At 46.4% G+C, this 14,853-nt stretch overlaps 1 protein-coding gene across 1 annotated transcript; it reads left to right on the top strand.

The window, feature by feature from the left end:
- Positions 1–1,214: 1,214 nt before the first annotated feature.
- Positions 1,215–13,933, top strand: LOC129327447 (zinc finger protein 260-like). The gene is made up of 4 exons (XM_054976097.1): positions 1,215–1,286; positions 2,139–2,221; positions 3,378–3,504; positions 11,311–13,933. Exons 2-4 carry the CDS (start codon positions 2,150–2,152, stop codon positions 13,506–13,508), a joined length of 2,397 nt encoding a protein of 798 aa, XP_054832072.1. The 5' UTR covers positions 1,215–1,286; positions 2,139–2,149; the 3' UTR covers positions 13,509–13,933.
- The last annotated feature ends 920 nt before the right edge of the window (positions 13,934–14,853 follow it).

Below are 14,853 nucleotides of genomic sequence, written 5' to 3' on the forward strand. Positions count from 1 at the left end.
TTCTGGGAAACAGCAGTAGGGTTCTTCCCTTCTTGCCTTGCTTGTGGGAAGCCTCTGTGGGAACAGTGGCTGTGCTACATGGACTTTTCATCTGATCCAGCTGGGTCTGTTGACATGCCTCTCAAGCAAAGGAAGGCTTCAGTCTGTAGGTCTCAGTTGAAGGTTTCTGATTTGTCTTTCTCTTATTTCCTACAGAGAGAAACTCCACAGCTGGCCACACTCATCCAGTTTTGTTTGCCTTCTGGGAGCATATCCTAGTTTTCTTGTTGGCTTTGCAGGGCTTAGAAGCTCCAACCATTTTGCTGTTCCTGGACTTAAGAAAGAAACGTGTAGAAAACCCCTTCTAGCTTTGTCTGAGCTTGGACTGGAAGATAGGATAGGAAGACTCTGCTAGGTCTGGAGAACTAAGAGGCTCAGGTGCCATTCAGGTTGTGAAGAATTGGAAATTCTGGGGGGAAATCATGCAGACAGCGCTGGAGGGGTGCACCACCAGATCAGATGAAGAGCGCCGACACTTCAGGTACTTCCGCTACCAGGAAGCCGAGGGACCCCGAGAGGTTTGCAGCCGACTGCACCATTTTTGCTGGCAATGGCTGAAGCCAGAAAGGCACAGCAAGAAGGAGATCCTGGACCTGGTGATCCTGGAGCAGTTCCTGGCCATCCTGCCCCCGGAGATGGAGAGCTGGGTCAGGGAATGCCGGCCAGAGACCAGTTCCCAGGCGGTGGCCCTGGCAGAAGGGTTTCTCTTGAGCCAGGCGGAGGCCAAAGACCAGGAAGGGCAGGTGAGAGTTTCATGCTGGGAGGTCGAAAGGGTAGAAAATGTGAGAGGTGCACCATTTTTTCAGGAACTCAACTGTGAAATATTTTATTTATTTACTTACTTCATTTTTATCCTACCTTTCTCCCCAGCGAAGACTCAAAGCGGCTCACATCTTTTCCTCCATTTTATCCTCGAAGCAACAACTCTGTCAGTTAGGTCTGGCTGAGAGGGTGTGACTGGCCCAACGTCACTCAGCAAGATTCCCTGTCAGAGCAGAGATGCGAAGCGGTGTTTTTCAGATCCTAGTCTGACATTTAAACCATTACAGCACACTGGGCCTCTGTTCCCTTCTACCCCACTCCTCCTTACCCAGGCTGCCCTGTTCCTTTCCTAAATCATCAACCTACACTTTCCCTGCTGTTTCAGGTGCCATTCAAAGAGGAAGAGAGGCCTACGTCAGACACCAAGCAGGGACTGCTCTTCTTCGGGATCACTCAAGAGGGTGATGGAAGTGCTAATTCTCTGGGTAAGGATTAAGAGGGACTATTTCAGTTTGGCCTCCTCGAATAAATAGCTTTGACTTTTTTTGCCCAGCTTAGACTGGTTTGCCAGCAGTTTTGTAGGCCCAAACCGTAACTTTGAATTTTAGCCAAGAAGCATCTGGGGAGGGGTGTGCGATTGTAGAAGGAGCTGCAATCTAAAATGCATAAGAAAAATGCATTTATTTTATTGATGGCATGGTTTGTTTTGATTCCTTTGGGGTGTCTGTTCCCCCATGAGTCCCTCTAAGTATTATCACCTCCCTACTAAGCCCTGTTCACGGTACAACAGTCGCTGGCGCTGAATCTCCAAAAAGCGTCAGGCTATTAGGGAGGTGGCTTTAGAACTGGGGGATCTCTTTCACAGAGCTGTCGGGGTTCATTGCCTTCCAAGGAAGAGAGTGTGAGCTACATCTGTTCTGCAAAACAAGGGCCTCATTTTCTGTCAGTAAAGGTGGTGGATTTGTGGTCCTCGCTGCTGGTGGCATCTGGCCTCAATTCTTTACTGGGAAGTGAAAGCGGAGAGAGCTAGTCCAGTCTCCCAGGGAGGAGATTCCAATGCAGTCATGGTAAATGGAGGGGTCTGGAGGGGTCTCTCCAGATGTTTACTGAGTCCATGGAGGAGGAAAGGATCTTTGACGTCTGGAGTTGGTGGGTAACTTCCTGTGCTGTCGTAAGCAGAATTACTCCCATTTTAAGCCCATTTATTTCAATGGACTTAGAAAGATGTAAGTATGCTTAGGATTGTACTGTTAGGATCTTAAATGAAAAACAAAATCAGCAATTGGACATGCCCTGGAAGAGAGCAGAATACTATCTTCTTTTGCTTCCCTTCACAGGCACTGGAAAAATGCAGGCAGGATATTCTGGGCCTTCCCCTCTTTCTATTGGAGTGGAAACGGACTCCATGCTACCGTATCAGGTAGGGGAGGGATCTATGGCAACCCATGTACCGCTGTCCTAGATGTGTGCACACACACAAAAACAATCCAAGTAATCTGAATCTGGGTTTCGAGGGTAAAAAAATCCTGGATCCCTGAAATCTGGTCATATTTTCTGATCTGGGTTTGAGAATCCTGGATTTAACTGGCCATTATTCCCCATGGGGAAAACTGGCTGGGGGGGGGGGCATATTTTAAAAGTGAACTCCATTAAATTTTCAAGGAACCTACTCCTTACTGTCTCCTAAAGATTCCCAAAATGTCAGGAGGATTAGACCCCCCACCCCCCCAAGATCCAGTTCTGTAGGCTCCTAAACATGCTGCTCCCAGCCATTCTACATTGTTTCCTATGGAGGAAACATTTCCAAGTCTTTTGAACTCTGCCGCCAGCCTTCCTCCACCCCCCTTGCTTGGGATTCTCTGGTTCAACCTTAATCCCTTGCAATCTTATTGTCAGAGGATCCTAATGTCAAATTAGAAACTTTCAAACCAGAGAATCCAATTGGGAATCTCTTACTGAAGCAGGGGAAGGAGTGAGGCTTGCCAAGCTGTGGAGTTTAAAAGGTGGCCTGTGGCGGTGGCTTGAAGGGGTTCTTTTGGAGCTGGGGTGGGTGGGGAGGCGCAGCACAGGATGGGAGTCCACTCTGCCTACTAGCTTCCTCCTCAGGCCTGCCAGCCTCACCTGGCTCTACTGCAGCGTTGCAGAGCTTGGCTTCTCTCTATGCAGCTGCTCCTCTCACTCACTGTGGTTGCCGACCACCTGCAGCAGCTGCCTGCATCTCCCTGCTCCAGCCACATAATCCAGCCCAGCAGATTCTGGCCCCCCTGGATCGGATCCAGGGTTCATCCTGGGAAAGCAGCAAAGCTGGTTTATGCCAAGTCAGCATAAATCTGGCTTCTTTGCTGGTTCCCGGAGCTGAATTGCACACCCTTCCTCTGTCCCCTGCATTTCTCCCCAGGGGCTTAAGGAATCTCCATCTTCCGCTTTTAAGTCTCTGAAAACTGCCTACTAAAAAGGCTTTGAATACTCCAGCATGACAGTTTTGGGTCCAAGAGGAAAACTTTCTACTACGTGTTTTTGCTCTTGTTTGGACTGCTAGGCCCTTGTGAAGAGCAGTGATTTCCTTCTTCTTTCAGGATCTGGCAACCTTTGAGGATGTGGCTGTGTGCTTCTCAGAGGAGGAGTGGGCTCTGCTGGATCCGGGCCAAAAGGCTCTGGTCAGGGAAGTCACGGTGGAGACCAGTGGGAACTTGGCCTTTCTGGGTAACCATTTTTATTTCTTAAAATATTTACATCCAGCCATTCCTTGTTGCACAAGGTGGCTCAGTTTGAAAACTTTAAAAAGCAATTTCAGCTCTTGCATACTCTTCCTGTGTCATACTGCTTCTTCCCCACCCTTTGCAGTGTGGTTTCCTTGGAAGGAAATGCAGCCTTCCTTTTTTTCTTCCTAAATTTCTATTAATTGGCATTCCAAGTGGGAGAGAGCTTAAAACGACTGCTCTTATTTATTTTCAAATAAAGACCTCTACTTGGTTATTGGGAAGAGTGTAGTTTGATGCCAACCAGCAGCCCACCAGCTTTGTACCCGCCAGCTTCATTAATCTTAGCTTGCACGGAAAACAGCACCAAGCTTCAACCCCTTCCTGCAGTGGGCCACACGAACATCTAATTGTTGGTTGATGTTGCTCAGAACCAAAGGTGCCCCCCCAGCCCACTGCCCAAGCAAGATGAAACAATAAGGGGGGCAAGCAGCAATCCTGCCTAGTTTGAATAAAGCCTATTAGAAATGACAGTGCCTTTATTCTGAAAGGAAAACTCATCTTTCCATAGAGACATAGAGCGGAACCACAAGTGACACCTGACACAGGTTGGACACTTGTCAGCTTCCCTCAAGTTTTGGCGGGAAATGTAGGCAGCTTGGCGGAATGTTGGACAAGTGACAGTTGAAAAGTCCATTGGACAGCAGTCAGAGAGCGAAGCTGCGAGACCAGGATGCCTACATTTCCCATCAAAACTTGAGGGAAGCAGACAAGTGTCCAGTCTGTGCCTTTTGTCACTTGTGGTTCTGCTCTTAGTCCTCCCCGATTTTTGCCCTACATAGAACACCATTGTCATAAGCCAGCTTCCCGAAAGGAACTGAGAGTACTTGTGAAAACACTTGAACCCATGTGTCAGTCCGAGTGTCTTAATTGTATCTCAGAAACAGGCAGCTCGGTCAGCATATATCCATGTCCACCATCAGCAGGTGCATTAGGGAATGCTTCAGCCTGGCTTATTGGCTGACGGAAGCAATGTCTCCAAATGCTGTCAGAGCTTATTACTGGAGACACCCCTTGGACGCCATCACACCAATCAAAGATGGGGAGGAAACTGGGAACATTCCAGCCAGCTGAGTATGATGGGGGTTGAGCATCTGCCCCTCCCATTTTTGTAGGCATTTATATACTTACTAGAACCCACCTGCTTCCTCCACTCGCAGTATTATTTTATAAGGGCCCAAGCCACATTTTTTCCTACATTTCAGTACAGTTTCTTTCTAGATCTCCCCCTGCTGCTTCCTTTAAAGCATTACTCCAATGTGCACCATGCTTAAGAAGGCCTGTTCATTTGCAGATTGTCTGAAAGTTTGTTTTATGAGGGGATTAAACTCCACCCTCGCTGTCTGTGCAGCCACCACCTTCCTAGTTCATCCTGGCCCAGATTATCTCCATAAACAATGAATCTCCCTGGGAAAACAAGGGGTGACAGATACTCCACCTGCAAGTAACTTTATTGCCCTATCCTAAATACAGAGCAAGAGCCCCGTGGCACAGAGTGGTAAGCTGCAGTACTGCAGCCCAAGCTCTGCTCACAACCTGAGTTTGATCCTGATGGAAGCTGGGTTCAGGTAGCCAGCTCAAGGTTGACTCAGCCATCCTTCCGAGATCAGTAAAGTGAGTACCCATTTTCCCAGGGGTAAAGTGTAGATGACTGGGGAAGGCAATGGCAAACCACCCCATAACAAAAGTCTGCCCAGAAAACATCGTGATGCTGTTGCTTACTGATGCGGGGTGGGGTGGGGTGGGGAGATTGCTTTTGCTTGTGGATATTAAGAGTTGCTGCTCTTGTTGGGGGAGATCACTTGTTGCTGAACAGTTGCGTGCTGTTCAGAGTTGCTTGCTGTTCTTGTTGGTTTAAAGTCACTGCTCACTATTTGTTGATAACATCCCTGTTCTAAATGTTTGCTGTTCCTGTGTGGGGTGGAGATAGCTTTTTGTTGTTGGTTTAAACATGCTGCTGTTCAGATTTCTAATAGATTAAGAGTTGCTTGCTGTTCGCAGGTGGCGGGGGGCCCCCCCTGCATTTTAAAAGGAAAGAGACATGCGTAGTTCTGCCCTGCAGTCGTTTGTTGTTTTTCTCTAGTGGACTTTTGGGATGCTTCTTCGTTGGGTTATTCTGAATAGTTGCTGTTACTAGGCAATCTTAACACAAGGCTTCTAATGTAGGTTAAGTGTAGGCCTTGTTGAAAAACACAAATGAATTTTCAGCTTAGGGACCAACAGGCTTGTATAGGGTTCAAGTGTTGCTCTTGTCAGTCACATAGATAAATAGGCCCCTACAGGCAAAAAAAATTGAGGCTGCTCACCTTGCTCTTGATTTCTTGGCTTCAGTGAAGCCATGGGCCAGGTAGTTTATGAAAGCAGGGTGAATATAGCCACGTGCTAATCTTTGGGTTTCAAGAAGGGAGTTGCTTGATTCTCGAAGAGGAATTAAGCTTCTTGCTAATGTAGTCAGGTTAATAACTAGCCAGAGTAATTTAGAGTACGTAGTCAGAGTAGTAGTTGTTTTTTAAAAAAAAACTTCAGATATTTGCCTACATATGAAAACCAAAAAAAAATGGGGGAGGGTTTTGGAAAAATTGGGTTAGTGCTGTGTTATTGAGTGTAGTGCAGTTCACCTAGACTGCCTCTGCAAGAACCAGTAATGCTAATGGGGACAGACTGAGGGAGAGGAGCGGAGTCCAGTGGGGCCGTGGGGGAAAGGCAAAGCAGAAGAGTGGCAGGGTGGAGAGGAGGGAGAAGGGGAGAGCTGCAGCTCGGCTGGTGACAACAAGGCCTCACAAGGTCCTCTTTCCTGAGGCAGCTGCAGGAGCGCTGCCCTCACGGGTGCCAGAAGTAGGAGCTGGCTCTGAGCAGGGGCCTTCTTCTGAGACTTCCCTCTTCCAGCTGTTGTGACCCAGCAGCGGAAGCAGGAGAAGCATGAGGGGTCCTTTGGGGTGGACTTGGAGAACATGAGTCTTCCAGTCCTCGAGCTCACCACAGGGGCCCAGAGGGTGCTGGAGGAATTGGAGGAGAGGCTTGCCTCTGGTAAACCTTCCCGAGTTTCCTCTGAGGCCAGCAGGAGGCTTTGAGGGAGAGGCAGGAGTTGATGGAGGTGGCAGAAAAGGAAGAGATGGAGTCAGTGCTGCCATCTCAAATCCTTCTCCCTTGGTTGTCTCTTTTGCCCCCCCACCAATGGTTTATCTGCCCCAAAAGCCTCACAGAAAATGGATCCTGAGGGGCCCGCAGCTGCAGGGCAGCATTGATCCCCCTACATCTCTGCCATCTGGGATCACTTCCAGAAGATGGAGAAGCCTTGCTATGCACAGTGCCAGCTGTGTAGGGCTGGATCAGTCAAAGGAGAGACGTGGCTCATCTCCTGACTACCAGACACAGGAACTACTTGAAGAAGCAGCACCAGGCAGCATTTCCTCGGCCGCCACATGGCCACCAGCAAGCCAGGAAGGGGGTCGTCCCATGACCACCTCTGGCGTTTTTCCTTCCAGGTCTCCTATAGGGAAGGGATGCCATCTCATAGAGATGTTTAGTGGGGGGGGCACTAATGTGCCATGGGGGGGGGAGATACCAGAAGGCAGAGAAAAGGGTCACTTGCCTTATCAGCAAAGTGATCGCTCTAGAGGGATGTCCCTTTTCTGTGGCTCAGGATGTTGGCTTCACAGTCTGCTCCAAGAAGTCTGTCCTTGGTACATGCCCCCTCCTTGCACCACACTGAGCAGGACTGTGGTTCTCCCCCTTTACAGAGCTGCCAAGGACTATGTGAAGGCACGGTTGTCCTGCACTGCTGGGAGAAATGTGCACTTCACCTCTGACATCGGGATCTGCCCTCAGTTGTAGCATGCTGTCTCTCATGGACTGTGCAGTGGTGGCAATCCAGCCACCTTCCAGGTGCAGGTGGGATGACCAGTGTCAGGCACGGTGAGATGGGAGGGCCACCCGGGCTGCTACTGCCAGGCTTCGCTCCACCCCAAGGTTCTTGATGAGGTGCACATGGCAGATTACGTCTCTGCTGCCATCGAGAGGCAATTTGTGCAGTGGGTAGCCAGGAATATCACCACAGGATACAGGACAACCGATGGCAGCAAAAACGTCCAGCAAGCGGCAGTGAAATTGGGCAAGCACATTTAGCGCATGGCCCATGACTTTACCTTATGCTGAGGGATGCACGGCGTCTGGATCCTCTGACTGGGCACTGAAACTTGTGAGGTTCAGTGTCTCATCATGAGATGCCAGTGCTTCGTGGGTCCGTTCTCGTGCAGCGTGAAGTCTATTCACCAGCTCTGCCAGAACAAGGTCCTGGGAGGCATGCCAGAGCATCATCTTACCAGCCTCATAAGCATTCCCTGGAACTCCACCCATGCCATGCTTGAGTGTTTGGTGGAGCAGCAGGCTGTCCTTACCTGAAGGTCGCTTCTGACATAGCAGCCCTGAGACTGGTCATTCCTTTGATCCAGACACTTCAAAGGAAGATGTCCCCCCTTCTGGATGCAGCGGTGCTGCAAGAGGGCATTGATTCCCACCTGCAACCTCTCACTGGGAAGGAGTTGTACATGTTGACTATGGGCACATCAAGGGCAGCATCACCAGTGGGCTGGGAAGCTCGCCAGCTAGAGAGATAAGCTTCGTTAGTGGGTGCAGTGTACTTGGGCCAGGCAGGGAAACTTACAGCAGAGGAGGAGGAGGGGGATACCAGTTCTGCTGTTCCCACACCTTGCCTTCTCAGCAGGGAAAATGTCCATGGAGATGGTGGCCATTGGGGAGGCGCTCGGCCCCTCTGGGAATGTGAAGTGTGTGAGCCACAACTCAGCAGAGGTGATAGTCAAGAACTACCTTTCAGAGCCCTGCGAGTTGTATACCACCTGTCCTCTGATCTACTAGGCCAAGAAAGAGGTGGTCCAGCCAGACCTCTCTCATATGGCTCAGAGGCTCCTTTCACCCTCTGACAACCATGCAGAGCAAGCTTGTCTTCTTCCACATGGGTGATATTATCTGTTAAGGCAAAATTTCTTAAAGGTACTCTGCGTTCAGATTATGTTTCCCAATAGCCGTCACTAGTAATCAAGACACCAAAAATTGTGATCCATAATGAATTTTATTGACATAAAACCCAGGTGCCGTGCCATGTTTCGACACATGCATAAAGATCAGCCATAGCAGAGAATCTTATATACTTTTTAAAGTTAATTGTTTACAGAAAAGAGATAAAATTGTTATACAAAACTAGATACAAACAATTCTTCAGAATCAAATTCTTCAGGAGACATGGCACCAATACAGGCCTGATTGACAAGATAGTAATTTCTCTCTGTAATATAAACATGCTCCATGTATGGTGCCACAAAGGAATCTTGGGTGTCTTCCTGAGAGGGATCTTATTCAAGCTAAGTTCATGAGTACAAAGTCAAAACAAGAGAGATACTGTCCTTGCAATAGGGTTCTCTAACCACAGTCTCGGAATCCGCTTACATAGGAATAACTTTTGCCTTCTGTGTCACAGGTCAACTCCAATAAATGCTCATACATAGGTCTTTTAGAATAGGGGTCATAGAAATTCCCTAACATTATCAATCTTATCACACTCACCTGCTCCCCTAGAGTATTGGTCTTCCTGATGGTCAAGTTGCCCTTGTGCCTGCATCCTCTCTCAGTCTGTGTTGGGCAGGTGAGGAAAGGCGCTTTCCCCAAAGTTAAAACTTAGGTAGAAAACTAGCAGGATACTCCATCCAGTTGACATACTCCATAAAATGCATACCCCAACATGCCCCCCCCAAAAAAAACAAAAAATCCAAAGAAAAACCAGCCCAGCCAGGACATTCCTTGGATCTTGGCACAATTCTATGAAGAAAATGAAGAAAAGCAGCACCAATAATAATGTTCCGTTGCTACTGGAACTGGAAGAGTGATAGTAGGGGAAGTAGAGAATTTACACCATGTACATGCCATTGTTAAATTAAAAGAAGCAGAAGCAAAACCGCAGCAGGACCCAAAATGAGTTTAGTGCAGCATGCTATTTTGTTTTGTTGTGTTAACTAAACTTTCTCCTTTACAGGAAGGGGTGGGAGGGAACAGATGGGTCAGTGGAGAAGGGCAGCTTCTGCAGCTCTTTCTCTAGGCTCTGACCAATGAGTGACAGTGTAGGCTGCACGATGCAGAAAGAGAACTTGGATTACCCAAAATTACCCTTCCCTCTCAGTTCCTGAGGCCTTCCTTGGGAGAGGTATCTTATGCTAAATTCCAACTGTGGTTGCTTGCTATTGATAGTGCTTGTGCCAGGCTGGTGGTTCTGCTGGATAGTTGATGTTGGTACTTGGTTCTGTTCTGTACCCTGGGTTCTGCCTGGCTTCTGTGAGTGACATTAGTTCTGTTGGGCTTGCAACAGTGTGCCTTGCTTCAGTTTGGGTCTTCTGAGATTCTCTGGTTTGATGTTGCTTCTGTTGGGCTTTCTTCATTCAGCTTGCATTGGAACTGGGCCTTGCCCTTTAGCCAGTGGTTGTCCCTTTGTGTGTTTGGTTAAGGTTTTGCTGGAATGCTGGCTTGGAATTTTTTCCCCATAGGGAACAACGGAGAGTGGTGGGGGCAGCTTTTTCAGGGGCCCATAGAAGTGGACCCCTGGGTCCAATTTTCATGAAACTTGAAGTGAACAGGAAGGACTAAGTTCCCTGTAATTTTGGTGGAGTTTCTAAGAAAAATGTGCCATTCTCCAGCCCCCCCCAGATAGGTTTTCCCATAGGTAATAATGGAGCTGGATATATTTGTATTCCCAAATAAAACCTAGATCTAAATACTATACCAGTATTTTGGACGCGAATATCAGGCATATATGGTGCAATAATGTGTAACTGACTTTTCCTGGACCAGAGAAGTCTGCGTTGTGACAGAAATTAGAAGAAGGAAGATTGCTGTAACTTGAGTTAATACTTATGGCCAGGGCTATGGGGGGCTTTAGAGAACTACAGAAAAGAGTCTTGATCATTGTGCCTCTGGAATTCTCAGGGACCCAAGTTACTTCCTCTTGAAAACACCTGGGGTAATGCATGCCTTAATCAAGGATACCATATGAAAAGCTGGGATTTACTCATGCTACTGATTTCTGAAGGCTAGGGGATGTTTGGAGTGCAAAAAGAGACATGGGTGATGGAAGGGCAGTGAGGGGCAACTGCAATTTTCACAGCACGTCTGCCTTCCCATTTATGTTTAAAATGCATGGCACATGCCTCTTTGATCTCAGTTCCAATTATAAAAAGATAAAGAGTGTAATCCTAAGAACACTTTTGTGGCAGTAACTCCACTTAACAATAGGGCTTTGAGTAGATCTGCTTAGGATTGCCTTAAGTTATTAATCTGCTCTTGTATCATCTTTTCCAGCGACTGCTACTGGTCTTCCAAAGACTCTTACCTAGCCTTTGTATTTAAGGCCTCTGAACAGGAGACTGTAGGGATTGAATAGCCAGAATTGCTGCAGTCAGAAGAAAAGCCTTGTTATACTTCACTTGATGCCTGTAAAACAGTTACTTTTCTAAGGGGAAAAAAACAGGCTTCATATGCTGTAAAATTGCTGTTGCCCCTCATTGACTTCTCCTAATCCATGTACACCATGTGGCATTGCTTGTCACAACATCACTCAAAATGGGTATTGAAAACATGGCAGAAATTGTTTCTCAGTCTTTTTCATTCTCTTATTCAAAATGAAAGTAAACTGTGATTCTTTCTTGATTCCTCTGTCATTTGATTTCTTTTTTTTCTGCCTCAACAGGGGGAGAGAGCAAAATAAAGGTAGAAGAACAAGGAATGGAAACTGAAGTAAAGTATAATTGGAGGAAAGAATCCATTTATAACATTATAGGAAAGAGCTTCAAAAAGAACCACCACTTTACTGAGCACACAGACAAAAAACCATATAAATGCTCAGAGTGTGTTAAAAGCTTCAGGTGGAGTGCAAACCTTGCTTTGCACAAAAGAATCCACACAGGAGAGAAACCATATAGATGCTCTGAGTGTGGAAAGAGCTTCAGTCAGAAGTCCAACCTTACTGTCCATCAAACTATCCACACAGGAGAGAAACCATATAGATGCTCAGAGTGTGGAAAGAGTTTCAGTCAGAAGTCCAATCTTACTGTACATCAAACTATCCACACAGGAGAGAAACCATATAGATGCTCAGAGTGTGGAAAGAGTTTCAGTCAGAAATCCAGCCTTACCACCCATCGAAATACCCACACAGGGGAGAAAACACATAAATGCCCAGAGTGTGGGAAGTGCTTCAGTAAGAAGGCTAGCCTTACTACCCATCAAAATACCCACACAGGGGAAAAACCATATAAATGCTCAGAGTGTGGAAAGAGCTTCAATCAGAAGTCCAATCTTACTGTCCATCAAACTATCCACACAGGAGAGAAACCATACAATTGCTCAGAGTGTGGAAAGAGCTTCAGTCAAAAGGCCACCCTTACTACCCATCGAAATATCCACACAGGGAAAAAACCATATAAATGCTCAGAGTGTGGGAAGGGCTTCAATCAGAAGTCAAACCTTAATGTCCATCGAACTATCCACACAGAAGAGAAACCATATAAATGCTCAGAGTGTGGAAAGAGCTTCAGTCAGAAGGCCAGCCTTATTACCCATCAAAATACCCACACAGGAGAGAAACCATATAAATGCTCAGAATGTGGAAAGAGCTTCAATCAGAAGTCCAACCTTACTGTCCATCAAGTAATCCACACAGGAGAGAAGCCATATAGATGCTCCGAGTGTGGAAGGAGCTTCAGTCAGAAGGCCACTCTTACGACCCATCAAAATATCCACACTGGGGAAAAACCATATAAATGCTCAGAGTGTGGAAAGAGTTTCAGTAAGAAGGCCAGCCTTACTACACATCAAAATACCCACACAGGGGAAAAACCATATCAATGCTCAGAGTGTGGAAAGAGTTTCAGGCAGAAAGCCAGCCTTATTACCCATCGAAATACCCACACAGGGGAAAAACCATATAAATGCTCAGAGTGTGGAAAATGCTTCAGTCAGAAGTCCAACCTTACTGTCCATCAAACTATCCACACAGGCGAGAAACCATATGAATGCTCAGAGTGTGGAAAGAGGTTCAGTCAGAAGGCCAGCCTTATTGCCCATCGAAATACTCATACAGGGGAGAAACCATATAAATGCTCAGAGTGTGGAAAGAGTTTCAGTCAGAAGGCGAGCCTTATTACCCATCGAAATACCCACACAGGGGAAAAACCATATAAATGCTTAGAGTGTGGAAAACACTTCAGTCAGAAGTCGAACCTTACTGTCCATCAAACTATCCACACAGGAGAGAAACCATATGGATGCTCAGAGTGTGGAAAGACGTTCAGTCAGAAGGCCAGCCTTATTACCCATCGAAATACTCATACAGGGGAGAAACCATATAAATGCTCAGAGTGTGGAAAGAGTTTCAGTCAGAAAGCTAGCCTTATTACCCATCAAAATACTCACACAGGGGAAAAACCATATAAATGCTCAGTGTGTGGAAAGAGCTTCAGGTGGAGTGCAAACCTTGCTTTGCACAAAAGAATCCACACAGGAGAGAAACCATATAGATGCTCAGAGTGTGGAAAGAGCTTCAGGCAGAAGGCTAGCCTTATTTCCCATCGAAATACTCATACAGGGGAAAAACCATATAAATGCTTAGTGTGTGGGAAGGGCTTCAGTCAGAAGTCTAACCTTACTTTCCATCAAACTGTCCACACAGGAGAGAAACCATATAGATGCTCAGAGTGTGGAAAGAGCTTCAGGCAGAAAGCTAGCCTTATTACCCATCAAAATTCTCACACAGGGGAAAAACCATATAAATGCCCAGAGTGTGGGAAAAGCTTCAGTCAGAAAAACAGCCTTATTACCCATCAAAATACTCACATGGAAGAAACCTTATATATGATGACATTGTGGCAAGAGTTCTGGGTGCAGTAAAATTATTATCTTAAATAATCCACACTAGAGGAGACAGAAATTATCTAAGTGTGAAGAACTTCAGTTCTCATCTAAGTAACCTGGTAGGAGAAGCTACACAAGACAACCTCATCATGTGGTTCTGTGCCATGCCCCCTATTCCTTGGCATTGAACCCTGCATAAAGGAACTTCCCTGAACTGTATCACCAAGATGCCACTGGTTACAAAAGCTTGGATGAATTTGGATAAATTACATTTGATTCAGCCCGACCATTGGACAAGTTTATGCTACTGATTCTCGTTCTTTGCCTATCCTGACTTCTAAAATCCAGCTGTGGAAAGGTAGCTAATTTGTCAGCTTGATTGCAAACGTCGTTGAAAGAAATTTGGTCCAATATGCTGACTGCGGTAGTCATTGGAGTTCTTCTAAGCAAATGGTATATATGCCTGGATGTCTTTAAAAATTATGGGCTGATGTGAAGTCAACCATTTTTGGGCAAGGTGATTCAGAAGATTGTGGCCGAGGGCCAAACTAGTCATGAAAGCCCCATAGAGGACGATGCCATTTTAAAGCAATTTTAAAATGCTACACGGGCTAGATTCTGATCAAGCCTACAGCATGGTTGGCTGAGGAGCTCTTCACATACATTTTCAAGTGCCAAAAAAGTGTGGAGGGGTACTCGTGTGCCAGGCTATTGATGACAGGATACAGCAGATAGATCCCTGGACCACTGCATCAATACACAGGTTCTTGGTCAAATGGCTTTTATTCAGAAATCAGATCTTTTCCATATACAGGTCCATAGGACTACTTAGAAGCAAGGCAGACATCTAAGCAGCAAGAGTAGAAGTTGACAGGAATGACATGTGAGAGAACCTTCTCTTTTAACATTCTAGTTTACTCCTTTCTCCCCGCTCCCAACTTTAAACAATACTTTGGCGCTCTCTTGGTGTGAGAATGTTTCACATATTTGTGATATCACATTGAGTTACTAGGAAGCAAGACACAGCACTGTCTGGGAATGAGTACAAGGTCATAAACACTGGAAGCTGTTACAGTCCAACAGATAAACACCTGTGAAAACCTGAGAAAAGAATAGTTATGACACTAGCAAAGTGATATTGAGCTATAGCAGGATACATTGTGTTCAGCAGGACAGAATCAAAATTGGCATGGATGGGGCTCAGACATGACATCGTGGCTGTTTGAGCACTTGAAAAGGCACAGGAGGGCAGAACCAGAGTGCCCCAGCCCACTGTGCTGTGGGCCCAATCAGGGTCAGGCCATCATGGCATTTTTAAATCTCTTTTAAAACTGTGGGAGAGGGAAAAGGAAATACAACTTTGCTGATTCTCCTCAGCTTT

Source organism: Eublepharis macularius, chromosome 4 (assembly GCF_028583425.1).
Source record: "Eublepharis macularius isolate TG4126 chromosome 4, MPM_Emac_v1.0, whole genome shotgun sequence".
Classification (NCBI taxonomy): domain Eukaryota; kingdom Metazoa; phylum Chordata; class Lepidosauria; order Squamata; family Eublepharidae; genus Eublepharis; species Eublepharis macularius.

Coding starts and splice junctions, on each gene's coding strand:
- LOC129327447 (XM_054976097.1), top strand. CDS start 2,150: ATGCAGGCAGGATATTCTGGGCCTTCCCCTCTTTCTATTGGAGTGGAA. Junction 2,222..3,377: donor ACTCCATGCTACCGTATCAG/GTAGGGGAGGGA, acceptor TTCTTCTTTCAG/GATCTGGCAACCTTTGAGGA. Junction 3,505..11,310: donor TGGGAACTTGGCCTTTCTGG/GTAACCATTTTT, acceptor CTGCCTCAACAG/GGGGAGAGAGCAAAATAAAG.